The sequence below is a fragment of the Aristolochia californica genome, unplaced genomic scaffold, assembly GCF_029961685.1.
Source record: "Aristolochia californica isolate CCGP_79_NKW_82.1479 unplaced genomic scaffold, dmAriCali1.0.hap1 SCAF_7, whole genome shotgun sequence".
NCBI classification, from domain to species: domain Eukaryota; kingdom Viridiplantae; phylum Streptophyta; class Magnoliopsida; order Piperales; family Aristolochiaceae; genus Aristolochia; species Aristolochia californica.
In genome coordinates, this window is record NW_027182268.1 from 42,071,328 (window position 1) to 42,097,447 (window position 26,120).

General features: G+C 38.2%; 5 protein-coding genes across 9 annotated transcripts; 4 read left to right on the forward strand and 1 right to left on the reverse strand.

Annotated features, from left to right (window-relative positions):
- Positions 1-903: 903 nt before the first annotated feature.
- LOC137937516 (loganic acid O-methyltransferase-like) lies at positions 904-2,190 on the forward strand. The gene is made up of 3 exons (XM_068782575.1): positions 904-969; positions 1,073-1,735; positions 1,849-2,190. Exons 1-3 carry the CDS (start codon positions 904-906, stop codon positions 2,188-2,190), a joined length of 1,071 nt encoding a protein of 356 aa, XP_068638676.1.
- Positions 2,191-4,985: 2,795 nt separating this feature from the next.
- On the forward strand, positions 4,986-8,133 carry LOC137937096 (eukaryotic translation initiation factor 5-like). Its single transcript, XM_068782158.1, has 2 exons — positions 4,986-5,041; positions 6,214-8,133. Exon 2 carries the CDS (start codon positions 6,563-6,565, stop codon positions 7,895-7,897), a length of 1,335 nt encoding a protein of 444 aa, XP_068638259.1. The 5' UTR covers positions 4,986-5,041; positions 6,214-6,562; the 3' UTR covers positions 7,898-8,133.
- Positions 8,134-9,478: 1,345 nt separating this feature from the next.
- LOC137937085 (pentatricopeptide repeat-containing protein At3g24000, mitochondrial-like) lies at positions 9,479-16,852 on the forward strand. 2 transcript variants are annotated; one of them, XM_068782134.1, is made up of 4 exons: positions 9,479-9,645; positions 10,123-10,221; positions 10,341-10,398; positions 14,717-16,852. In XM_068782134.1, exon 4 carries the CDS (start codon positions 14,855-14,857, stop codon positions 16,832-16,834), a length of 1,980 nt encoding a protein of 659 aa, XP_068638235.1. In that variant the 5' UTR covers positions 9,479-9,645; positions 10,123-10,221; positions 10,341-10,398; positions 14,717-14,854; the 3' UTR covers positions 16,835-16,852. The 2 variants fall into 2 exon arrangements, with proteins under 2 accessions (XP_068638235.1, XP_068638236.1); XM_068782135.1 differs by lacking the exons at positions 10,123-10,221; positions 10,341-10,398.
- A 186-nt stretch (positions 16,853-17,038) lies between these two features.
- LOC137937086 (uncharacterized) lies at positions 17,039-23,172 on the forward strand. 4 transcript variants are annotated; one of them, XR_011109604.1, is made up of 11 exons: positions 17,039-17,126; positions 18,245-18,488; positions 18,581-18,646; positions 18,795-18,837; positions 19,015-19,069; positions 19,229-19,277; positions 20,383-20,450; positions 20,947-21,055; positions 21,541-22,026; positions 22,150-22,191; positions 22,307-23,172. XR_011109604.1 is itself a non-coding variant. In XM_068782138.1 (10 exons), exons 2-9 carry the CDS (start codon positions 18,312-18,314, stop codon positions 21,652-21,654), a joined length of 681 nt encoding a protein of 226 aa, XP_068638239.1. In that variant the 5' UTR covers positions 17,039-17,126; positions 18,245-18,311; the 3' UTR covers positions 21,655-21,667; positions 22,150-23,172. The 4 variants fall into 4 exon arrangements, 2 of the variants coding, with proteins under 2 accessions (XP_068638239.1, XP_068638238.1); XR_011109603.1 differs by having other exon boundaries at positions 22,150-23,172; XM_068782138.1 differs by having other exon boundaries at positions 21,541-21,667; positions 22,150-23,172.
- Positions 23,173-23,301: 129 nt separating this feature from the next.
- On the reverse strand, positions 23,302-25,989 carry LOC137936460 (transcription factor IIIA-like). Its single transcript, XM_068781150.1, has 6 exons — positions 25,745-25,989; positions 25,451-25,588; positions 24,562-24,838; positions 24,145-24,386; positions 23,882-24,025; positions 23,302-23,732 (listed from the first exon to the last, which is right to left on the reverse strand). The coding sequence occupies exons 1-6, from the start codon at positions 25,859-25,861 to the stop codon at positions 23,559-23,561; spliced, it is 1,092 nt and encodes a 363-aa protein (XP_068637251.1). The 5' UTR covers positions 25,862-25,989; the 3' UTR covers positions 23,302-23,558.
- Between the last annotated feature and the right edge of the window lie 131 nt (positions 25,990-26,120).

A 26,120-nucleotide genomic window follows, 5' to 3' on the forward strand; every position in this document is an offset into this window, starting at 1 on the left:
TGATACCATGTAAAATATAAGAATGAAGAATAATATTGTCGTGATTATTATTGAATAGGTTAAACTATTTATAGAATTACACAGAGATTGTAGGTGATTAGGACTCTATAATTTGAGTTTATCTCTAATTCAAACATTGGTTATCTTTATCTCTATCATTATCTTTATATCTATCACCCGTTTATCTCTATCAAAAACGAGTTTAACCTAGTAAGAACAGTGATAGAGGGATAAAAAAAAAAATTATAGTTGGAATTTTGTATCTGCAATTCATTTATAGTTGAAGGGATAAAAAATTGAGTTTCTTATTGCTCTAAAACAAAACTAGAGAAAATGAATATCCAACGATTTAGACGGCCTCTTTGCCTCACTACACTCTACTCAAGTAGAATACTTTGTATTAGTGCACTCCCCATGGTCGTCTCTTTCCTGTGTCATCTCTTCGCTTAGTGCACTCCTCCAATGCGCTTCACTGGTTGTCCGATGCATCAATAACGTAGAGAAGGAGGTCAAATTTCCCAGAATAAACCAGTGAGAAAAAGATTGTATATGCTTCAAACCTTTCACCCTACTGAGATTTGTCGTTTCAGCAAATCCATATGCCTCAGGATTATTTTTTCATACAACTAAAATTTGCCGTATCAAATGAGAGAATCAGCCCTCCTCATGCCGCTTTCACGGCAAGGAGAAGAGAGGCAGATTAATGCAGTTTCTATCTTAAGCCTATACAAGCTTCATGCCGCTCCTCTCTACATTCCAGGTAGTTGAGTGCCATGATTCACGATGCACCGATCTCCCTCTGTCTCTCTCTCTCTCTCTATATATATATATCTTACGCCTCTGATTCTTGACACTCACAGCCACAACTTGCGATTAAGAAACTGAAATTGCAGCGCCAAATACATGGAAGCCTATCCCATGAACGGTGGAAATGGCCCCACAAGCTATTCCCACAATTCTAGCTTACAGGTTAATTTCATCTCTTCTCCCTTCTTGCTTCTGATTTCTCAAGCTTTTTGCAAGAGGTTTATATCATCGTTTATGGAATGAATTAATTTCATGGGTGTCACAGGGTAAGGGTATCATGGCAATAAAGGCAATGATCGACGAGGCCATTCGCGACCATGTTGACATCAAACATTTGTCTTCTTGGAACCCATATCACATAGCAGACTTGGGCTGCTCCGTCGGACCCAACACCTTCTTGGCCGTCAAACACATAATCCAGGCATTGGAGCTCAAGTGCAGTTCTGAAGGCATCGACTCATCCAAACAGCCGGAGTTTCAAGTCTTCTTCAATGACCACGTTTCTAACGATTTCAACACTCTGTTCGCCTCTCCGCGGTTCGGCAAAGGTCGATATTTTGCAGCTGGAGTGCCTGGGTCCTTCCACGGTCGTCTCTTTCCCAAGGCATCTCTCCATTTTCTCCACTCCTCCTACACACTCCACTGGCTGTCTCAGGTGCCCAGAGCTGTGAGAGACGTGAAGTCTCCAGCGTGGAAAAGGGGACGAATCGGCGGCTTGTATGGCGCTCCAGAGGTTGTGGCAGCTTACGCAGCTCAGTTTGAGAGTGACATGGACTGCTTTCTACGCGGAAGAGCACAAGAACTTGTACCTGGAGGACTGATGGCACTCACGCTTCCATTTAATGGAGGTTGGACCGATGTTGATCAGCCCGTGTTCATAAGACTCTTCGGGCTCCTGGATGCGACTCTTTTGGACATGGTTTGCACTGTATGTGCGAGTATTCTGTCATACTTATCGCCCTTTTCTGTTCACACACAACGATACGATCGGTTGCAGTTAAGCTTACTGGGTTAATAATTGGATTCGCTTGCGTTTTACAGGGAAGACTCGATGAAGACACAGTCGATTCATTCAACTTGCCAATCCATCTTCCGCTATCGAAAGAGTTCGAAATGCTGGTGAAGCGAAACGGGTATTTCAGCGTCGAGATGATCCAGCCTTTACCGTCGTCGCCGAAGACTAGTATAGCCTTTGATGCCCGGCTGTGTTGCATGCACATCAGGGCTCCTTTAGAAGGGATCATGCGCAAACACTTTGGAGCCGAAATCGTGGACGAAATCTTCGAGAGGCTCCGTTACAAAGTCGAGGAATCCTCTTACGCCTTCTCAAAGAACATGGGTGCGCGCCAAGATTTGTTTGTTCTCCTTAAACGATTACCTTGAGGTCGTTGGCAGCTTCCCTTCATTTACTCGGTTCCAATAATCCACTTATAGGTGATTTTTCTGGTGTGTGGTGTTCAGTTCTTTGCAGTTTCACGCCCTAGTACTGTATTAGTATATAATCCTTGAGAGGATATTTATATCAATATTGGAAGTGGGAGTGCTTTGGTTCGTCCTCCTCGTGTCGTTTTAGAGCTTTCTCTTGAATGGGATCGACTCACCGGCTTCTGTTTAGAAGTAATTTTTTTTTTTTTCCTAAAAATCTTAAAACCTAAACCCTAACATGTTCCTCGAAAGTACTTCTATGCTTGCTCGTTCCGCATTCAAAAGAATAGCTCCTACTTTTTTAGCTTCTATTGTCTAAGCAACAGAGATGCTTTTTATCCTCTGACAAAGATCGAGTTCAACCCCCTTTGCTTCCACTCTTTACCCTGAACGTTACTGGTAATTAATTAAGCAACAACTAAATTTCCATTTGTAGGGGAAATATAATTGTTTTTTTTCTTCAGCCATGGATGGACGAGCGATGAGACTGAGACGCGGTTCAAGAAATTCTTATTAGAAAACATCAAAGCTGCCGTTTATCAAAGAATTTTTCCTTATCATATTGTAATTTGCAGGCTTGCAGCTGTAGTAGTACAGAAGAGTCATGGTTTCTGATTCTCCAAAAAAACTTGCCTCTTGACAATATTATCTGAACAAAATCTCTCTGAGCCCCCCGTAGGAGGATCCACACCACGCGGTCCTGAAGCCAGCCTGCAATTGGTAGTCTTCTACTAGATTTGTCTCCTTAATTCTCTCGGAATATATCGACCGTCATTAATGCCCAAGCAGTTTCCTCTCGGCGATCAAGACGCCACCATAAATTCCGCAGCTGGTGTGCGTACCAGTTATTTTTTCCCTTAATGGTTTAAATGAATCAGAAGGGAGACGAGGCAGAGGCCAAGAGTCCCACTGAAAAGGGTTAATCCAAAAGTCCTCACCATTATAACTGCGATCTCCATGGACTCCAATGCTCTCCGTTTTCTTTTGAGATTAAAGTCGTAGCCAGATGGATAATACCAGCCTGCTTCGTGACCGCTGTAGCTCCTCCGCAGCTTTTCCAGCATCCTCAACTGCTCAACTCTCTTTCTCAAGACGTTCATATTTGAATCAACAATATCCGTTGATCTACCTGTCAAACCAAACACAACAGAAATAGTTCAAACATTAATGCAATTCTTCTGGGTCGTAACAATCGACATAACGTTCGATTTGGCAGTATCATGAATGGTTATCCCTTTACCTCTGTCTTCAGAGCTCTGAGCTCGAACTCGTCCAGAGGCACGAACATTACGGGAAAGAGAAGGTTTGACGCGCTTGCAGAGAGCGAAGCAAGACTGTAGGGAAGAAGCCATGGCGTCGATATTTGATTAGTATGAATTCTTCTGACTTATAATATGAAGAAGAATTGAGTCAGAAGCTGGCATCTTCTCCTCATCATCACGCAGAGACAAAGCGTCAGACGTAAAATAAAGCCCAGACGAATCATTCAAACGCTGAGAATGCATGAACGAAGACCCCTTGATATGATTTTGTATAGCTTTCAGAAGGGGCGGCATTTGAAGCTTCCAGGTGTAACGAAAGAACAAGATTTAATGGAGCTTCTCGTAGAAAAAGAATTGTTTTGGGTCAGTCTGTCGATTGTTGAGACAAGAAAGAGGTCTACCCAGGAGGCCTTTCGTCTAGCAGCGAAAAAATCTGAAAATTTGTCTTTTGGAATTATGTTTTTGGATGGTTTCTAGGTTCTTATGCGGTTAAAGAATACTATGGATTTTTTGTCTTTTGGAAGAATCTCGATTTGAGGATGGTTAGAGAGTACGAGTCAAGAGGAAAATCTGATCGCCATCCCGTGCCAAGGATTTTATATTAAAATCTAAGAAGACAACGTGGGGGCTCTGCTTTCATGGAATTAGGCCCCTTCATTCTTATATTGTAGAAGCATGGCTACAAAAAAATTGGAGCTAATTTTAGCCGGCAGGCTCGATTAGAAAGATTTAACCCCTATGAAAAGAGTTGATTTCTCAAACTTCAAACCCGATCCCCATCTCCGTCTAGTCCCAACCTCACCCTCGCGAGTTGGATTTAGGGAAACCCAAATAGGTTTTTTTCCTTTTTGTCACACAAATGCCCTTTCTTGACGGTTTCGATCGTTCATAAGCTCATCTTGTTTGCATCAACGGCTTCCATCATCGCGTCGCCACTCCAATTTCTTCCCGAAGGAACTAGAGTTACAAGTATCATCACACATGCATTTACACCAGTACCCCTCTGTCGATCCATTCGCCTAAATTAAAAATCAAACGAACCTTTATGCGTCATGTTTTGTCGTTTAATCGGGCAAAGATAACCCACCGCCACTTGCCCCTTTTTTTCTATCTACCGAGGGCATTTCCGGCAACTCCCGCGTCTCTTTTCGATTCAAATCGTGGTCGACCTCATATAAAGAATCGTTTTTCTTTTTTTCTTTTTTTTTCTTTTAAATAAAAATTCTAATTTTTAATTTCTGGAAAATAAAAATAAAAACAAATTGGTCCGTGCCTGCCTCCACCGCCTAACGACATCAAAGCGAAAAACCAACAGCATTGAATAGAAAAAATAAAATAGCTTTCTTTATTGTTCTAAAAGTAACAGGTGTCGAGATGGTGAAAGGTGAAAAGTTGGAAGGGTATTCAAGTAACTTTCTTTGGCAGGATCCTTCTCACATAGGGTTTGCTAGATCGCGCACACGTATAAATAAAGCGTAAGCTTTCATTTCTCTTTCACGAAGCAAAGGTGAGGCGAGGATTCGTCTAAGCTTTCGTGTATCGTTGAGGTAACTCTTCACTCCTTGTTTCATTTGTTTTTTTTATTTGTGTTTGTGTTTTTATTGTTGAATCTGTTCTGATACTTTTTATTAAATTGTGTTGTGATTATGGTTGGATTCGACTTCAAATTACCGATTCTAGTTTATCTGTTAATTTGGATGGATAAGATTGGGGACGACATGTTTTAACTGATTTTTTCGGGTTGTTTATTATTTCCTTGGCGATTTTATTGGTACTATTTGCAGCCGTATGTTGATTTCTTTACGATTTAGACTTTCGATTTTTTTATTAACTATTAAACGTAGTAGATAACGATCGATATGCTATCACGTTTTGATGGATTACGATCTGTGATCTGTGATCCTCGGGAGTGCGTCGGTGGTAGGAGGAAAAATATTTTCCTTTTATTTTTTGGTTTCATGAGCTTTCCCTGTTTCTTCGTTTATATTTGAGTTCTTTTGTTTCTCCATCTGCTTTGGAATTTATATTTAGATCCGATGCCGATGATTGAGCGATGTCGAAGACTTTCTCTTCGGATCTAGTTTTCCTGTATTTAGTGTTTAATCGAGTGAAATTGGCTAGTTGCCTTTGAACTTTACGTTGAAGTTCTATCAGCAGATTATTGTTCCGTTACAGGTCCTGTGTAAGCAAGCTAGTGTTCCTGTACCATAGTGGAACGGGACCTAGATTATACTCTGTTTACTATTTGTTCCTGGAAATTGATTTCGATACTCTATTTAGATTGTTAATTTCTTGTTGTATGCACAGAGCATATTATTTGCATAAGAAAAAAAATACGTTCTGTTGCTATTTATGTTGGTTAAAGAGTTATCATGTGTACAGAACGTAGGAATAGTTAATGATAATCTGTACTTGTCATATTCTGATTTCTTTGACAAAACACTCTTGACAAAATTTGCTTTTAATGTTTAAACGTTCTGATTCTACATTTGCCGCTTGCATTTAGTCAACGAACTTTGTGCTTGGTGGGTGATCAGAAAACACTGATTAACGAGTAGAATATTCTGTCGCTGTGTTAAAACAACAGAAATGCTGTCCATGTAGTACTGTTTTCCTCTTCGTGAGCCTCTTTAGTTGGTTGTTTAAAGATTTAAAAAAAAAAAAATTGATGTCTGCTTGCTTACTTACCTCTCTCACATTTTTATGCTGCTTTGTTCAGGTAGCTTACATTCTTGCAGAAGTTGCCAACGTGGAGCGTGTCAAGGTTGAAGCTTTTATGTCTGAACAGGATTCGCTCTATTTGGGATCAATTGGGTTGCTTGGAGAGTACATCCCTACTTCTAGAAAAAAGTGCTGGCCCTGTTTGAAAGGTGTTGAAGGTGGCTACATGCATCTTGAACCATATCAGATTTTTATAGAACATCTTGGTGGGGTGCAGCCTTTTCTTGTTGAAGGACATCAAGCATTTACAGGCAACACTGTTGTTCCCTTGTTGAGTGGTACCAGTTCGTGCTGCATTTGATTACTATTTAGTGACTATATCGAGATCTTGGTGGTTTAAGAGCAAGATGGCTTTGCAGAACATAGGCTCTGGAAACAAAGATGATGCCTTCTACAGGTATAAGATGCCTAAAATGGTAACCAAAATTGAAGGTCGTGGCAATGGTATCAAGACCAATGTGGTTAACATGGTTGACATAGCAAAAGCGTTGGCCAGACCTGCTTCCTACACTACAAAATACTTTGGTTGTGAACTGGGTGCACAATCGAAGTTTGATGAGAAGACTGGGGTTTCCCTTGTGAATGGGGCTCATGACACTGCCAAGTTGGCAGCGCTCCTTGAGAACTTCATCAAGAAGTATGTCCAATGCTATGGATGTGGTAATCCTGAGACAGAAATTGTAATCACCAAAACTCAGATGATTACCCTTAAGTGTGCTGCATGTGGTTATGTGTCTGATGTTGATATGAGGAATAAGCTTACAACCTTCATTCTCAAAAACCCTCCTGAGCAGAAGAAGGGAGGTAAAGACAAGAAGGCAATGAGGAGAGCTGAGAAGGAGCGGCTGAAGGAGGGAGAAGTTGCTGATGAAGAACTGAAAAAGCTAAAGAAAGAGGTGAAAAAGAAGACTTCTAAGGAGGCCCCGGCTTCAAAGATTTCAAAGAAGAAATCTAACGGATCTGACGAAGATCGCAAATCTCCTTCTGGAAGTCAAGCAGATGATAACGAAATGGAAATGCTGGGTGATGATGAGGAGGATGATGGTATCCAGTGGCAGACAGACACATCCAGGGAGGCTGCACAAAGGCGCATCCAGGAGCAGCTTAATGCTGCTACTGCTGAGATGGTGATACTTTCTACACATGAGCCTGAGGAAAAGAAACCAAAGCCAAACAAAAAGGCTACTTCTCCAACCAAAGAGGCCAACGGTGAAAACAACGATCTCTCTGTTGAAACAATCATTTCAGAGATTAAGGTTAACCTGAAGAGAGGGTCCACGCCAAGTCAATTCAAGTCTTTCCTGGGATCCTTGTCTGCAGACCCTCAGGATGTTCTGAACGCGCTATTCCAAGCTCTATTTCGGGGTGTTGATAAAGGTTTTGCCAAGGACGTGGAGAAGAAGAAAGCTTACCTGGCAGCTGCCGTGCAGGAGGATGGTTCCCAGGTGCTGTTGCTGAGATCCATTGAGTCATTTTGCAGGGATGCAAGTGCGGATGCAGTGAAAGAAGTGCCCCTCGTTTTGAAGGTACTTTATGACGCAGACATATTGAAGGAAGAGTATATCATGCAATGGTTCCATGAAGGTCTGACTGGAGGTACCAAGAAGTCTCCTATATGGAAGAACCTAAAACCTTTTATTGAGTGGCTTCAAAATGCAGAATCTGAATCAGAAGAGGAGTGATCCCAAAGATGCTTTCCACGTGGAGGCGTATAATGCTTTTATGCCATCGGTTTTGGACCAGTCCGTTTGTTTGGTGTATGGGTCGCTACAATCTTGCTCTTGTCCTAGGCGTGTTAAGCATGTGTCTGGCCAGTGTCAGCTTTGTTATATGTTTCTAACTAGGTTGTCTTTGGTTGTAGTAATTGCAACGTATTTGATGATGCTGCTTGTTAGACTATGGTATGTTGTTTGTGTTATGGGTTTCAGATGCACCTACAAGATCTAAGCAACCTCGTGGCAGCTTGGCTGGTTTATAAGTGACCTAAAAATCTCCTTGCTTAACTAGTTAGGCATCTTCATTAAAATTCTTTATTATTTTATTTAAAAAAAGGCTTCTCATAACTGTAATTTTTCGCCTTTATGCACGTGGATTTTGTCAAACTTTCATAAGATAGGGAGTCCAGAGTTCAGGTTGACGATAGATCGTTATCTTTAATCCTGTCCAAGTAGTGCAATCAAAGGCTTTCTCTGAGTTGTTCGTTGCTGCATTTGTACTCTCCGTTGGATAATTAGCCGATCCTGTCTTTTTACAAAATAAATCTATTAAGAAATAAATGAGGGTTAATATGTAGAGTAACCTCTTAATTAAAGATCGGCATTTATTCTGAAGCTAGTGTATTTAGTTTGAAATAGAATCTCGTACTGGATATTAATATATACAAATTAGGCAGTTTTTAAAATTTTATATATTAAAAATATAATAACTTAAATTAATATTTTAATAGTAAGAAAATAATTTAACTAATTTAAATATTATAATCATTTTAAATGAATTTATCATTAGTATATGTAGCAATTTTTTAAGATATTAAGAGCGAGTATAACTTTTAAAATATTTTAAATACGATTAGTTAATAATAATGTGGAAAGTATATTTATTATTTAGAATATTACTGTTTTATAGTAAATGATTAAAATTATATTATTTTATTAAAAATTAAATTATTCAATGAGTAATATCTCTTAATCCGTTTAAAACATAGTAATTGCATCATTATTATGCAATATACTCGGTAATAGGATAACAATTTAACACAATAATAGTATTAATTAAAATTATTTAATTTATTAAATATATTTTAAAAGTGTTTTATATAATAATTTGAAGTACCTAGTAAATGTAAAGTACTTAAACATATTAAAATTAAATAGCGAAAATATAGTTATTCTGAAACATGTAATGTAGTATGATAAAAATGCTAAAATAATAAATATTGTATAATTTTATTAAATGAAATTACTATTTTATAATAAAATAGTTAACCAAAATTATTTTAAAATGTATTTCATACTCACTTATGTAACTTAATATAATCTAGAAATTGCACTCTTAGTTTTATTTTTATATAATATAATATAATTTATAATTATTTTATGTAACTTAATATAATAAAAAAGTTGTAGTTTTAATTTCATTTTTATTTAGTATTATTTAATTTTTTAAATCTCAGCATAACAATCTTAAACACACTAACACCTCGAGATGGTTAATGCCAGGTTTTCAGATATCAAAAGATTTTCCTCCATATTCCGATTGTTTAACTTATGACTAAAACCATCACAAAACCTATCGTCACTTGTCTTCCATTCACCCAAATCTACGGCCGTGACCTCTTTTACAAGGATCAATTCCTGATCTCTCAGACTAATCGGTTTCTTTCTCTCTCAAACGGAAGAACGGTCCCATGCAGGTATTTCGGAGGACTTAGGTGAGCGAGCTGTTTTCGCTGCTTCCATTTCTTTATTTAATCGTGTCTAACTCTTATAGTATCGGTCTCCATTGTTGGAATTCGCAGCTTTTATTTCTCCTGTTAGAATTCGTTTGGAAGTTGCTTTCTTGTTTTTATCACTTGTAGTGCCAAAGACTTTAGACCTTAGAAGAATTCGTTGTGTATTTGAGAGATTAGATCCTAAAAGGTGCGCAGCTGTTCGATCTTTTTCGTGCAGTTGCTTTAGTGAAACACTGTATTCGTATCCAAACGGGTATCTTTTTACTTAACACCTTGGAGCATTTTGATTTTTATGTCCAAAATACATTTGAATTCGATTTCTTTTCTGCCTAGCTGTTTGAGCTTATAGAAGCTAACTGAGATTTTACTTCTTTCACAAGTTTCTCTATTTGATCCAATTGAACTGTTGTCTGCTCCAAATTCTCATTACAACATGTTATCTCTCTCTAATTTCAGCTCTTCTATCTCCTTCTGAGACTTGACTTCTTCAACAAGTTTCTCTATTCGATCCAATTGAACTGTTCTCTGCTCCAAACTCTCGTTACAACTGACCAGGTCTAATACTTTATTATTTCTCTCTAATTTCTGCTGTTTAATCTCCTTCCGTGAGCACTTGCATTGCTTGCTTTCAGTTCAAAGCTGGGTTACAGACTCTTGTCTGGAATAATTTCCAGGGTCAGCAATGGAGTCAGAAACTTGGGGACGATCACTTGAAAATCTTTCTTTTATTTGGTGAGGTTGAATTTCCTTATTTGTAGTAAACTTACTTTATCTACATAGTCAGAGATGCTGTGTTCTCCGCCAATGCCTTTGTCACCCACAATGTTAAAGTTCAGTTCAGCAGCTTTTGCAAAGACAAAAGACGGCTCATATATAAAGTTAACCACACCCAACTCGCCAGGCAAAACCTTATCAACAGATACTAAGAACCAAATCCCTGATTGTCATGATCCCCACTTTGAATTTCTTTAGCTCCTTTTGCAAGTGATGCTATGAAATTATGGATCTCATACATTACTTTTGCTAACTCCTGGTTAATGGGTTGTGTGGTTTCAAAAAGAAATTCCATTTTCTGCATCCAATATGTCTTCAGCTGGCACTTTGCTTTCCTCTTAAAATTGAATGGATGGATTGACGAGGCAAAGCGCCCTGCATATCCTCTGCAACCTATCCTCCAAAATCTACACACATCCGAGTCATTGCCTTGGGATTTAAATATTATTCTGGATTGAATACTTTCCAAATTTACTTCTTTTTTTATAATAATGGGGGTTGGGGGGACTGTTGGATTCCGTTAAGAGAGCTCCTGGAGGAGGAAAAAGTACACTGGCAAAAATACAAGATGAAAGATGAAAAATGAAAACAACAAGGCAGGACACCACAACAAATAATCCTAAGGAAAGTTCAGACTGAGAACGAGGTTCCTACAGCAAGGTGCTGCTGGGAGACACCTTCCCTAGCTAATTTGCCACTAATGTTGTTGGTACTTCTTAAGGTGTGCTGCCAAGATACATCATTTCTCTACATAAACTCTCAATTTCATCAAAGTACATTAAAACGTTCAGGAGGTGATTTCTTCCTACTAGCCTAATTGATGACAGCTGCAGAGTCCCTTTCAACGAGTAAGGGGTTTGTAAATCTTCTCACATAAAGTTGAATGCTCTGCAGTAGGGCCCTCCATTCCGCCATAATAACATCCTCTAGACGAAAAGAAGCAGTGTATACAAGATGAATGTTACTTGAAGAGTTTGTAATTATACCATCCCTTCCAGTCATACCCAGATTACCCACGAGCTACCATCAGAGTTTAACCAACCATCAGAGTTGAATGATCATCTTCAACAAAGGGATATGATTATGTCCAACCCAACCTATAAATGTTACCATGCAGAGCCTGAAAATATTGATCCTTTGCTGCTTCTTTACCCCTTTATGAGGAAAACCTTGACCTTCTTCCTCTGTCAGTTCAGCCTTTCCACCTGCCTCTTGGCAAGCATATCGGATTTACTCTCAAGCACCTTCTCCATCCAGTTGCCAAAGATGGGAATGTTGCTCTGGAGGCTAACTATCTCGGTGATGAAATTGAGAGATCCATCCACGCCATCCTCCAATGGGCGAACCTGCTGGCCTGCCTTTCAGGGCCTTCTCCCCATGTTAATTAGTGAGTTGGGAAGAAATTGCTGCTATGACACATACAAGCTGAAGGTAATTGTGAGGTGGCAAAACCTTGCACCCCCACATCCCACCACCACCACCTCATGGCCATCTATTAAACTTCGATGGGAGTTCAATCGATAACCTGGGCCCCGTGGGTTTTGGGGGAGTTTTCAGGGATCATGGAGGTGCAACCAGTCTATCCTATTAGGGTCGCTTAGTGTTGTGGTTTCCAACATAGTTGAGATGCATGCCCTACTTAATGGGTTGAAGATATTCTCAAAGTATTTTCTCCTTCCTATGATCCAAGTTGATAATTTCCTAGACTAAAGGAGATAGCCAATTTAGTGGAGGTTTTATTAGGAATATTCACAGATCTTCAACCTTAGCAAGAAATTGTCAATTGATTGGTGCTATGTACCATAAATGCAAGTGGGATGGCTGGCCAATTTCCCAGGATGGGTCACATTAGCATAGCCTAGTTGTTATTTCAGATTTCCCTTGTTTGTATTAATTGTCCTGACCTCTAGCCTATTTTGCCCATTGCTGGGTTCCTGTTGTTGCTACTTTTTTTTCCTCTTAATAAAATTTGCTTGTTTCAAAAAAGAATATATTTTAAAAATAAGAAATAAATATGGTAAGTTGTATAGTTTCCCTAGGCCAGTATAAGAGACATCCAATTTTTGCTTTCAAAGTTAAATCTTAAAGTTTGAAAACTGCAATGATGTTGATTCCTTTTTGTTAAGGTTGGATCTGTTTCCGTCCCTAAATGACTAGCTACTTAGGAAGCCTATTTTTCAACCTTATAAACAAACAACTTTTCTTAACACTTGTCTATATGGGACTATTCTCACAAACACTCTCCCCCGCCTCTCCAAACTTACACTTACGAATAATGGGCCTGATATGTGGAAAATACAACAGGGTATGAACTCAACGGAGCGCAAACTAGGATCAACGAGCAGATGTTCTTCTCGGATACTATGTTAAGATTGAGCCTGGTTCCATCCATTAATGACTGGCCACTTAGGCGGCTTATTATTCAACCTTACAAGCCATCAACTTTTCTTAACGCTTATTTATGTGAGACAATTCCTAATAACACTCTTAAAATGAGCAAAGCCAAAAAAAATTTCAATTGGGGGCACGCTCACAAGATCTCCTAATTTCTTATGAAGTTGTAAGCTTTTTGACTAACAACTGGAATAAGAGATAAAATGTAAGAAAATAGGAGCCAGGAAGTAAATTTTATTGGGCACTCCTGTTGTGAATTAGTGGAATGTGTACTTGCCATCCTCCTCTCTATCACTGAAGAGTGCAGGTCTCTGTCTCTCTCTTTCTCTTTTTCTCCCATACATACACATATATGGGCCGGAATCATGAAATTTCATCATTTCCACCAGGTCTTCACCTCGGTGTTTCTTTCGGCTTAACTACTGTACATTTTACTGGAAAAGCCCTGTCCTGTCTGCTTTACTGTTTTCTAGTTGTTACTTGTTATCTTTTTGGGTGGAAGAGAATATCATTATCAGAGCATAAGCCACTGGCTCCATAACTCCTGCCACACTTCTTTATGGAGATGGGAACTTGATTGAGAATGTTCTTTCTTTAGTCTCTAGAATTGCTTGTTTAGGTTTCTGACTGTGGAAAGATGCTCAAGAAGATAAAAAAAGTCCAACAGTCCTCTCCAACCTCAAAAGCAGGTCCGGAATTTGAAAAGAATTAGCATGCGTTGCTTCAGATTTTTTTTCTTGAAATCCACTGAAGACTTTCTCACGATGTGACAGTGTGAAAACACATACAGTAATAAGTTGAACTGATCGAGAGCTATGCAATGATAAAATGTCATTAACTATAGAATGTGCCAAAAAAAAAAATCATTTAAAAAAAAAACTATAGAATGTGCAAAAGTAAAATTTGAAATTGACTACTAGAGACCCAGTTGAAAACAATAAGATTCCACCTTACTAAAGATTGCTTTTTGATATAAGAGTTGTCCATTTTTGCTTGATTTCTATGTTAGGTTCTCTTATTTTACCTAAGTTGTTTGGTGGGTTGTATTAAGATCCAGTTGTTTAGGATTCATCTACTAAAGCAACAGTAAAGGCCATACCACTCCAGAATCAAGTCTTTCGACTACAAGTGAAATTCAATTTTTAAGTAGATCCACTTAAAGTCCTGTTGGACTGAAGATTGATCTGCTATAGGTCCTTAATATGTAATGGAGCTGATATAATGTTCATTTAGCATGATGGAAGGGATTTAGATTAAAAAATTACTACTAGTATCAACTTGCTACACATAACTCGCATATAATTACTAACTTTATATTTGATTTTGAGGATGTTATTTTAAAGATAAAAGCTTAGATCATTAATAATGTTGTTTGGTTGGCAATATGGGCGATAGAGAAAGCATTTTTTTAACATCAGAGAATCCTACAATCATGGTCCTTAAATGCAGTGTTGTTCCTGATTTATGTCAAGACGTAGCCTTTTTTCCATGTGATCATTCTTATTTTCCTCAAAAGAAATTATTATAAAAGATATATTAAAATTCCACATTACACTTATGTGATCTTCTAGGAATGGTGTGTCTTTCCTCTCTCCGAATGACACGCTGTCTGGAAAGCATATGTATCTATAGTCCTTAGAATTTTTAAAATTTAGTTATTATAAAAATAATAAAAGCTAAAATAGCACAAGATCATTTAAGATTTGTGCCAACATCTGTTGGAGGAGAGTAGTAGTATCTTTTTCATTTAGTGAGCTTAATAAAATGATATTTTAACAAGCTATTAATATGTAAAATTTGTAGAGAGGTATTGTACATATAGCCTGAAAGAATGTTGATATTCTTGGAAGTTTGAACACTCATTTACTTTTTCTTTCATCAGGGAACCACTTTCCCATGGCGTGGCATTAGATGATGCAGCCAGGTGCTGGGGGGACAGAGCTTCTTGGTTGCTCTGTGACAGAGAGATAACCAAGAGCCACAAGCTCTTTGAGTTTGGTTGCCCCTCCAGATTGTATCTATGAAGAAGCTTGTTTATATCTATTCTATCTCCACAAAATTCACTGAAATCATCAAACCTGCCATCACTCACACATCTCTCCAATTTACAACATCTGCTACTGAGCCCACCTCCACAGACTTGGATGAAGATGTAGAAGACACCATGTTGCTGATCATCCAAGATAAAGATCTCCTCCGTCATAGTGTTGGTTCCAGTTCCAGGACAGGGCTTCATGTTCTTGACCTAATTGATCGAGGGTCACTTGAATCCAACCTCGAGATATACAATAGGTTGCTCAAAAAGTGCACTCAGCTGAGGAAACTAAAAGTGGGTAAAGTTGTCCATACCCACATACTTGGTTCTAAGTTCAAATCTGATCTTTTCCTCCAGAACACTGTCCTTAACATGTATGCGAAATGTGGTAGTTTGGCAGATGCACAGAAGACCTTTGACAAGATGCCATATAAGGACATGGTAACATGGACGGCTTTAATTACAGCTTATGCTCAGAATGATAAACCTGAGGAGGCTATTACATTGTTTCCAAGAATGGTCTTGATGGGTTTGAAACCAAACCAGTTCACCTTTGCCAGTCTTTTGAAGGCATGTGGGGCTGCTCCAGGCAACAGACAGGGAAGACAAGTACATGCATTTTGTATTAAATATGGCTTTGATTTGGATGTTTATGTGGGGAGTTCTTTGTTGGACATGTATGCGAGGCATGATGACATAAGTGAAGCTCATTTAGTCTTTGATGGGCTGCATTCTAAGAATGAAGTTTCTTGGAATGCCTTGATTGCTTGTTATGCTAGGAAGGGTGAGGGAGAAGATGCTCTGAAGCTATTCTGGGAGATGCAAAGGGCAAATTTTAAACCTACCCACTTCACTTATTCTAGCGTTTTCAGTGCTTGTGCTTGTATAGGAGCATTAGAACAGGGGAAATGGATCCATGCCCATATGATAAAATCAGGTGAAAAGCTTATAGCTTTTGTGGGAAATACACTTCTTGACATGTATGCAAAGTCTGGTAGTGTTGAGGATGCAAGAAAGGTTTTTAATAGGTTGGACAAAAGCGACGTGGTTACCTGGAATACAATACTTACTGCATGTGCTCAACATGGGCTTGGCAAGGAAACCATTCAAAGGTTTGAAGAAATGTTAATGAGAGGGATTAAACCAAATGAAATTAGTTTCCTTTGTGTGCTTAATGCTTGTAGTCATGGTGGCTTATTGAGTGAAGGACAACACTACTTTGAATTGATGAAGGACTACAAGGTGGAACCTAGAGTTGATCACTATGTAACTATAGTTGACCTTCTTGGCCGAGCTGGGCATCTTGAAAAAGCTGAAAGATTCATAAGAGAAATGCCAATCGAACCTGCAGCTGCTATTTGGGGGGCTCTTTTAGGTGCCTGTCGGATGCATGGCAATATGGAGTTGGGAAAGATTGCAGCTGAACGTGTTTTTGAGCTTGATCCTCATGACTCAGGTCCTCATGTGATACTCGCTAATATTTATGCATCACAGGGAAGATGGAAGGAAGCAGCTATGGTAAGAAAGATGATGAAAGAGAGTGGAGTAAAAAAAGAACCTGCATGTAGTTGGGTGGAGATTGAGAATTTGTTTCACATGTTCGTGGCAAATGATGACTCACATCCCCAGATTGAAAAGATACATAAAATGTGGGAGACTGTATATGAGAAAATTAAGGCAGTCGGATATGTTCCTGATACAAGTAATGTGCTTTTGTGTGTGGATGACCAAGAGAGGGAGGTCAAGTTGCAGTACCATAGTGAAAAACTGGCTCTTGCCTTTGCACTTTTAAACACTTCACCCAGTTCCACCATTCGCATTAAGAAAAATATTAGGATCTGCAGTGATTGTCATTCTGCCATTAAATTAGTTTCAAAGGTTATGGAGAGGAAGATTGTGGTGAGAGACAAAAACAGATTTCATCATTTTAGTCACGGTTCTTGTTCTTGTGGTGATTATTGGTAATTAAGAAGCTTTTGAGAAGATAAAAAGGAGAGCAAGTGCTGAGGAGATTGAGATAAGCTGCATTTGCAGTGTGATAAGAAAATAAACTGGAGTTGCTTCACATAATTTGGACAGTTTTTATTAAGACCTAGTCTACTTGAGGGAATAGTGCAAGGTGGAAATTTCATCTATGTAAGTATCGAGGGAAGACTTGTGGAAACAAATGATAGAACAAAATGGAGTATTCATATACAGTACGGCTATCTTAGTTGGGTTAATGCTCTGAGAAAACGGAGAAAAACAGAAGCTTCAGGTGGATTTTTTTTCTTTCAAAACCGCATGTGCTTTTTCCAAGTTATTCAGGAGTTTCAGCTCCCTGCATCCTTCATGTGGGCAAAATCAGACTCTTCAAAGTGTTAATGGAATTGTGAGAAGGGTGGTCAGTACTCTGAAATGTCTCCAAGTCCTTGAAATGTATAGATTTAAAAAAAGAAAAAAAAAGTAAACAATAGTGAAGAATGGTATCAAAATTTTCTTCTGTAGTGAAGAGCATGACAAGGATATTCCAACTTTTGAAGAAACTAAGAAAATAACAAGGAAAAGGTCTGAGGGTAAAGTTCTGTTATGGTTTGAATTATAAGCCTTACCATACTATCTACTGGGATAGGCTTTTTGTTAATAGTCCAGTGGTTGATCTGACGAGAAAGTATCAGCTATGTCTTGCCCAAAATTCTATCTGTTGGTTGCAGGGGTTTGCATTTTCTGGGGGAATGACTGCAGCAATGTGCTTGAATCTATTAATATTTGTCTGTAACAAAACCTACTAGCATAAATATTCATTGTGTTTATTTTAGAGCAAAAAATTTTTGATTGTTGTTGTTGTATTAAATTTTTTTGTACAAGTTCAATTTTACAAATAAAAGCATTACCATCCAAAGGAAATATAACCATTTGCCTACCCACCTAGCCTTGAAGAGATTTTTTTCTGAAGAAAGGCACTAAGAAGTTAATTCGGAGCAATAAACAAACTGTATGGCTCGATTTCTAGATTATTTAGGGAATTCATTGGTTTTTTATGCAAATGGTATACTTTATGCTTGACTACAAGTGGATTGGTTCAAAGTTCTTTTTTTTTCAAAGGCGTAACTTTCATGATTACTTGATCCTGCCATATAAATGCTTATTTGGTGATCAAAGACTGTAGAAAGTAAGAGGGTTGTGTCAGGTCAACAACTATTTAAAACTTCAAATTTAACATCATCAGCATCATAATTGACGATGTGGATTGCACGGAATAACAGCTAAATGGTGATGTTTTACTCTTTTCAAGATATCTGAGGGTGCTGTTTTTTGTATTTTCTTTCTTTTGAAAGTTCCTGCAAAGGTCATTTCAGATTTTTATTGAGTCTTTTGAGAACTTTATGATCACAGGGACAAATATAACGAGGAGTAAGAGGAAGCAGACCTTGAAATTTGAGATCTCTACAGCCTGATTACTATGAGTCCTCAAAACGAAGTGAAGATAGTCCTAGACAGATGCAATTCACCTTTTCCTAAGGTCTTTGTTGTGCATTTTCTGTGCTGCTTTGCATTAGCAGCTGCATTCTGGGTTGCACACGTTTATGACTCTTCAAGTCTTGTATCTGATCCCGCCAAAACCCTCCTTGTGCTCTGGGTAAAGAAACTGGCCCTACATTTTTTTACACATTCTTTATTAGATGCCTTAGTCTTTGATTTATTTCTTATCCTTTTAATTTCTTTATGTAGATTGCTGAATGCCCAATTGTGCTTCTTGCTTATAGTTTCTTTCGGCAAGACCCAGAAAGTTGTTCAGTAATTCAATTCTTAGTGTTTTTAATTTTAAATTACTATTTTTTTAATATTTTATGGAAGTTTCTGATCTTTTGCTCCTTCCAAATTTGAACCTATCGAAGTACAAAAGTAGGAGATTTTTCTGAGAGAATATGCTCTTCTCTTGCAGTACTGGAAGGCAGTTGGAAGGGGTATTATAGGAATACCAGCAGGTAGGACTGTCTCATTTTGATGATTTATTCTTAATATTTTAACATTTGATTTTGGAGTTTATTTTTTCTTATTTTTGGCTGGTAGGAAGTGATTATATAGAGGTATTTTCCCTTTACTTTGTAAAAGCTCTTAGAGTTTCAATTTTCCAAAGCATTCAATCCTGTTTCTACATGCAGGGGCTTTGCTAAATGCATCTGGGGCTATCATTTTGGGTGCTCCAGTAGGGCTTGAGTAAGTGAATTTCTTTTCTGCTGACCACTTAACAAGATAAGACTACTTCGTTCATTTTAAGTCCAAATGTAGATGGAATACTGATTTTGTTCATTATTTGTGTCTTGTATATCATGATTTTGCAGTTCTCTAAAAGCTTCCTTGTTGCAATCTATGCAGATATTTGACAAAGACTATTAATTGGTCATTTCTTATGTCACTATTCACCGTAAGTAAATCAAGAACACCCTTTTAAAGTTGGCTTAGGTGTACTTATGTTTTTTCGTATTTTATGCATTGGAATTTGTTATAAACTGGTGGTTATTTTAGTTTAACTAGTTTATTTGATCCATCGTTATAACTTTTTAGATGAGTTTGGTTTATCTATTTATCTTGAATGCAGTCTTATTTAGAGACTGGTTTTCACCAAATTAATCAAGGATCATGTACTATTTAAGCTCCATATGGTCAAATATATACCTGCTCCTTAGCTGTTATGAATACATCTATATTACTTCATTAGCATGTTTGTATATCTAAGCATCTCAGAGATGATTACTTTAGAACATTCCACTTGAGTTAATTTCTTAATTTTACTAAAAGAACTTGGGCAGATTCAAACTAAGGCTTAGGAATAAAATCCCGTGTTTCATCTCAAATAACCTATTCGTCTATGTGGACTTCTTTTCCTAACTTTTCTCTGGATGAATAGCTAAAAAAAGTACTCATGTAGACAATTTCATTTCTAAGTTTCAAATTATTGTAAAAACAAAAAATGAAAATTACACCATGCTGTCAAGTTCAACTCAAGGGGATTCTTTCTTTATATAGAATATCCACATGTAAGCAATGCACAATGACATATTCATGTAATTCGTGTTTGCTGTAAATTGACCAAAGGCTTGGCAGCAAATCATGCCGTTATGACCTTTTTAGACGTGCTTTAGATGGAATATGTGAGGCGATAGACTCGTAATTCTCATCTCAAATGTTCATTAACAGACTTGTTTGTTCTTGGATCATTTTTAAGTAGGGGTATATATGATCTCAAAAATGCCTTTGAATTCAATAGTCAGAACAGATTTTGCTCGGATGGATTAGATTGTTTAGTATTTGCTGTTTTGTTCAGCTGCAATGACATAGTAGCTCTTGGCACATTTTGTTCTAGCATTATTAGATTAACAAAAGTTTCAGCATTGGTGTAAGGTAGTTTTCCTCATGGACAGCGATGCTCTGTTCACTTGTGGTATTTGTGTCGTCACTTGGTTTTGATGTATACAACCATATTCTTTGGGTTCATTTTGATGTTACATAATTTGACTGTGTTTCCACAGGTTGTCCCTTCAGCTACTGTTTTTGGCTCATCATGGACGGACTGGCAGCGTCTATTTGCAAATTCAAAGTAAATATCAATTCTCTTTTTTTGAAATGTAAATATGAATTCTAAGCATGTAGTTGAGATAATACATGAGTACCACTTGCAAATAAACTTGAAGTATCAATTCTAAGAAAGAAGTTAGACTTAATAAATGGATAGAAGTTGAGTAAATAAATGAGTAACGCTACTGTGGATACAACTGATTAGCTTGTGCGAGGTACAAGTGGATCACACATGTAAGTGGCATTTTTAGAATTGTCTGCTCTCTAGGAATATCTTAAATATGTCACTGATATTGCTACTACAAGTTATGCAAGGATGGCCAATTTTTGTCCTTGTTGTTTTATGATATCTTCATTTTGTTTAATAGCAAATGTTTACCTCAATCATTTAGTTATTAGTTTACTGATACAGGCAACAGTTTGGATTGGCCAAGGCATCTAAATATATTTACAATACTGGTATGGAATCCTTCACTGTGAGTCTGTTACAGAATATAACTAGTCTGTTTATGTCACAGGCTTACTGGAAGTGTGGACCATATGATTAGTCTACCGGCACATGGAGCTGTTATTGGCGCGTGGTTAGGGGCTTGGCCTATGCCACTAGATTGGGATAGGCCATGGCAGGTGCATCCTAAAGTAGCTGTATCTTTTAAGTTCTTATCTCATAGTGCTCATTTTGGTTTCAAAAAAGAAAAAGATTTGCATTTGTCTAAAATTTTAGCATGGAACTTTTCTCACATATAAGCAATTGTAGGATAGTCGTCTTCTTACCTAAACCGGTTCTAGTGACCTAAAAGCAGAATATCTATTTTAAAAATTTTAGAACCAGTTTTCTGTTAAACTAACTAGATAGTAAAAACTACTGTGGGCTGAAGTGCTTCTACAGACAATCTTTGGTCTGTGTTGCTGATGATGCCAAGAGCATGACTAGTGAAGTTATTTCCTAGTTTCTTCTTATTTTATCACCCAAATTTGTGCAATACTACTCGACTGTTTTAATATGTTTGAAAGATGTGATCCGGCTCTTGAATAGAAAATAAATTATATGTTAATTGTTTTCTTCTGTTTAAGTAAATGGTAAAGTTTCTTGGTACTGTTATTGTTTGCAGGAATGGCCGATTTGTGTCAGTTACGGTGCAGTCACGGGGTATTTGCTTGGAGTCTTGGCTTCGTTCTCCTTCGTACTTGTGTTCCAAGGATGGAAGCATGCCAAAGGTGATTGAAGTTCTTTCCCTGGTGAGCTTCTCTCTTACGTTATGTTTCCACATTTTATGCTCTTGCACTGTCAGAATTGGAAATTGAATTAATTACTCTCCAGTATCAGTTCAGACTATCCATCTTGTAAAGTTCCCGGAAGTTTTCTCTCAGCAGACACGGGTACTAACCATGACCGGCAACTGTAACTGTTCTTCTGGGAAGTTGCATCAACTAACTGCATCAGAAGATGCTTATAAATTATGAGAGAGAGAGGCCCTTCTTTGTTGGCAAAAGGAACTGAGACGAGAGGAGGTGAGCCCCCCTCTGCTGGCCCTTCCCCTCGGGCGGAATGACGGGGGAAGAGGGCTTCATGGCCATGTCGAGACATAATCGAAGCCGTTCGTCTCACACCCTACTCTTTTCTTTAATTTCCTTGGTCTGACGCCTCAAACATCATTTTTCTTCATTATCTTCCATCTAAAGCCATGTAATTGGTTTGCACCAATGTTGACTTGTTGCAGCATTCGTGGTTGCTAAAATCGATTACACCAACCAGCTATGAGGTATGTGGTATGTGGTATGTGGTGGTATGATAGGTGAGCCTAAAAAAAATAATTGAAAGTGTTGAAATGGATAGTTATGTTGGATACTTACTGTCTCTTATGGCTATTTCAACAGTTCACGTTTTATGATTCTAAGGATGGACCTTTCTGCTTTTGGGTTATAGAGAAGGATGTGCCTAAACTTTTTGCGTTGCAGAACTGAGGCTTCAGAGAAGGCTAGAACACCATGAAAATCTTCACAATCTTTTCAGGATTGTTTACAACGTGGAAGGGGAAGGGAGAGAGGGAGTGAGTCAGTGTCCATAAGAGCTTGAGCACTATGAAGAAGACTTCAGATCTTAAGAGATAATTACCATCGTAAGGATGGAAAGCTTGCTAAAGGTGAACAAGATCTTCTGCATCGCCCACCACTGGCAGAACGAACTCAAAATATGGTGAAAGAGATGGTGTACCAACTTTAGGGAACGTGATAAAAATTTAAACTTCGTGAAACAGAAAAATCATTTGTATCTGTTCGGAGAAACAAGTTATCTTCACGGAGCTGGATTGTCATGGTTTTCTTTGGCAGGAATGACAGATGATAAGAGTGGCATCTGGGTTTGTCATGAAGATTCCTTAGTTCTTGAGTGGTGCAGGTCAAGACTCCTTCCTTCAACTGCTATCACTTTCACATGATGCTTATGGTTGCTATAGATTCGGTTTACTTGTGAACAGTACCATCTTCTCCAAAGAGAGTCGATGTCATTCATGGGTTGGGTGCTGACAGTAGTTTTCTTACTATCCTTTCTTAATGCAACATGAATCTGTGCATACTTGTTTTGGTATAGAGCAATACTAAGACTGGTTCCAATTTTTAGATGTGTTTCAGATTAGAATGTTGAAAACATTGGCCTCATTTGGTTTGGCCCACTTTATGAACTCAAATCTGTTGGGGGCTGTATTGGGATTAATATATGTTAATATGGATTTTCAGAAGAAAAAAAAAAAAAGGAGTTCGCAGACGTCTGTTCAATGTCTGCAAGAGATCCATGATATCTACATAGAGCACCATCTATTGCAGTCATGACACTCCATTAGTCATCAATTGCTTTAAAAATGCATTGCACAATCTTAAAGGCCAATGCTTCCAGTATGATCGTATTAAGTACCAACTGCCATTACATAGAACATAATACAGGCACAGAATTTACAATGAACAGATGATCACTGAGGAAAGAAAGGGAAGAGATAAGAAAAAGAAAACAGGAAAGGGGAGAGGGAGGGGCTGCCAGCAGGAAAACGAGGTTACTTGAAGATAGAACTGTGTATCATAATTAATGATGCGCTAGTATTTAGATTATGATCGTGTGATATCCACAAGAAGAAAACTAGTCCTCGGAAGCAAGTAACCAACTAAGGTATTCCGATCCATTATCCAAAACAGAGCTCTGGCCAGGTGGTACAACTCTCTTTCTCTGCAATGCTTCAACAGTTAGAGGTTTTCTTTTTCGTCCACCCCTTTGCCTGGACCTGAACTGCTCGTCAGATTCCACAAAATCACCCTGCATTGCAGTTAGAACCCATAAATAAGAATAAAAGGGGGATGAAGTAAAAACACAAAAGAAGGATAGGCAACAAAAAAAGGGAGGAATGGAAAATTAGAAAAACATTTATCAACATAAAAAAAAATCTACTAGCATGTAGTACTTACAGGGATATAAACGTGAGCCCCAGATTTCTCATGATTATCCCTGACATGCTTGTATGGAAACCTTTTTCCACATCCAGAAAATCTACAGGTAAAGGGTCGAAGCGCAAGGTGGACAGCTTTTACGTGTTGATTGAGGTTTGACACCTAAAAAGAAAGAAAACAAGTTTTCAAAATTATCACATATACTCTTAGAATGCTTTACACTACATGGAAAATACACCATTTAATAGGAAGAATGAACAAGTTACACTAAAGAGACTTACAGTTGAAAATGTATAACAGCACCCACTGTAAGAGCATCTAATTCTCTCAGTCGCAGACGGAACTTTCCCCTCATGAGATTGCAAGTGACGCTTCAAGTTTTTCTTTAGCTGTCGAGCATCACAAACATCACACTCTACATAGCGATGACATGACTGAACATGAGCTCTTAGGCATTCAGCATTGGAGAAGTATTCCATGCAGTTGGGTTCAGAGCAGATAGCCTCTGTGAAGTCCAGCTTTACTATAGATAAAAAGACAGAGAAACAATTAGACCATTTAAACTTGGCCTTAGGAAAACAGAAAATACATTAGTTAATTAATAAAGGCATTTCACTGATTAAATCGGACGGAGGTACTCCCATGGCCATGAAAAGTGATACCAAGGAAAATCTCTAATAGGAGAATCAGACGCATACCATGTGAATCTGCATGTTTCTTTAGCCGTGATGCAAACTTAAACACCTTCCCACATCCTATTTCCTGACATATGTGTTGCTTTTGACGTTCCATGGGTTCACCATCATGGAGCTCATTTACATGTCGAGTCATGTTACCCTGGAAAGCAAATCTCCTACTGCAATTTTCGATGGGGCATACAAAGAGCTTTCCTTCATGCCTCAGCATGTGACGAGTCAAATGGTCTTTCCGTCTATAGTTTTTGTGACAATCATCCACAGTGCAAGCAAATGGCCTCTACATTTGGGATAAAGAAACCAGGCTAAGCCACATTACTTTGTTGATGTAACCAAGGAAAAATATATCCATAAAAAGCACATACAGCACTAAACATACATACTCAGACAACACGAGAAAAACAATACTTCAAAACCAAACCTTGTGTGTGACCGAGGCTTAGGCTTGAAGGAGCTTCACAGGAGGTCCCCCACCTGCTACTGGTCCATTCAATGCAGCCTCCGGCATTTTGGAGTTCTTCATATGGGATCCAATGCTTCACACACCAATTCGAGGCAATTTTGATCATCTACATCATATAAAAAAACAGATTCCCACAAGTTAAGTCCAAAGTGCAACGAATCAGAAAAAAAATCCCAGTAGATCGATATTTGGGACTTTTGATGCTCCAAACATATTAAACAAGTCTCGAACTATGACATAAAATTATTTCATAGAACTCTTTCATAGGCCTTGTCTGGCCAAGATTTTTGGAAAAACCATGCAGATTCAGTAATATTTAGATAAAAAGTAGTGCCTATGATATGATACTTAAAAACAATTGCGATGGAAACCCCTTCTTTCTCTTTAAATTTCAAAATGCCTTTTGCCTCATAGAGACACCGCGAATACCTCAAGAGAATGCCCTTGCATATGTTGTTTCAAGTATGCCGGTTTCCTAAAGGTCGCGCCACATTCTTCACAAGCGAAACAAGATCGATGGCCAGCGACTCCATCATCTTCGCTCATTTGGTGATCTTGAGCTTCTTCCTAAACCACCAAAAACACAGACAATGATCTAAGAGAAGAATAAACAACACAAACTAACAAAATCCTCAACCAAAGAAAATTGTTAAAAAACAAATATGCAGACAGAAGAAAGAAATAAACAAATAAGACTAATCCACGAGCCTTTCGTGCTACTACCTTATGGTGAGCAAGAACGTGGGCATTGATCAGAGACTTCTTCGATCTGCCAATCCCACAGAATTCGCAATAATAACGCCTTATATCTTTTCCAGTCCCTTCTCTTTCTTCACCCATATCATAGACTACGAAATTCAGTGGAGTGAAACCTAGAGAAGCTGTATGGATTGGAATAGAGATCGAAGAAAGGCTCGCAGTAACAGCAACTAGTGGCAAGCGGCAACTAGAGATAAGAGATTAGAAGCGGAGACGGCAGCTGGGAAAGAACTAGGGCATCTTTGTCTGTCGAAGATTATATAGAGAAAGGTAACTTTGTAATAAGAATACAAAACTAAGGCTATATTTGGTATAATTTGGAAAAGCATTAAAGATTACG

What these genes read in the sequence shown, in the direction of transcription:
- LOC137937516 (XM_068782575.1), top strand. Translation starts at nt 904, where the DNA reads ATGGAAGCCTATCCCATGAACGGTGGAAATGGCCCCACAAGCTATTCC. An exon ending in CCCACAATTCTAGCTTACAG is followed by an intron (nt 970 to 1,072) that starts GTTAATTTCATC and finishes TGGGTGTCACAG; the next exon opens with GGTAAGGGTATCATGGCAAT. An exon ending in TTTTGGACATGGTTTGCACT is followed by an intron (nt 1,736 to 1,848) that starts GTATGTGCGAGT and finishes TGCGTTTTACAG; the next exon opens with GGAAGACTCGATGAAGACAC.
- LOC137937096 (XM_068782158.1), top strand. Translation starts at nt 6,563, where the DNA reads ATGGCTTTGCAGAACATAGGCTCTGGAAACAAAGATGATGCCTTCTAC.
- LOC137937085 (XM_068782134.1), top strand. Translation starts at nt 14,855, where the DNA reads ATGAAGAAGCTTGTTTATATCTATTCTATCTCCACAAAATTCACTGAA.
- LOC137937086 (XM_068782137.1), top strand. Translation starts at nt 18,312, where the DNA reads ATGAGTCCTCAAAACGAAGTGAAGATAGTCCTAGACAGATGCAATTCA. An exon ending in TATTATAGGAATACCAGCAG is followed by an intron (nt 18,838 to 19,014) that starts GTAGGACTGTCT and finishes TTCTACATGCAG; the next exon opens with GGGCTTTGCTAAATGCATCT. An exon ending in TTCTTATGTCACTATTCACC is followed by an intron (nt 19,278 to 20,382) that starts GTAAGTAAATCA and finishes GTGTTTCCACAG; the next exon opens with GTTGTCCCTTCAGCTACTGT.
- LOC137936460 (XM_068781150.1), bottom strand. Translation starts at nt 25,861, where the DNA reads ATGGGTGAAGAAAGAGAAGGGACTGGAAAAGATATAAGGCGTTATTAT. An exon ending in TGCAAGGGCATTCTCTTGAG is followed by an intron (nt 24,839 to 25,450) that starts GTATTCGCGGTG and finishes TCCCAAATGTAG; the next exon opens with AGGCCATTTGCTTGCACTGT. An exon ending in GAAACATGCAGATTCACATG is followed by an intron (nt 24,387 to 24,561) that starts GTATGCGTCTGA and finishes TTTTATCTATAG; the next exon opens with TAAAGCTGGACTTCACAGAG.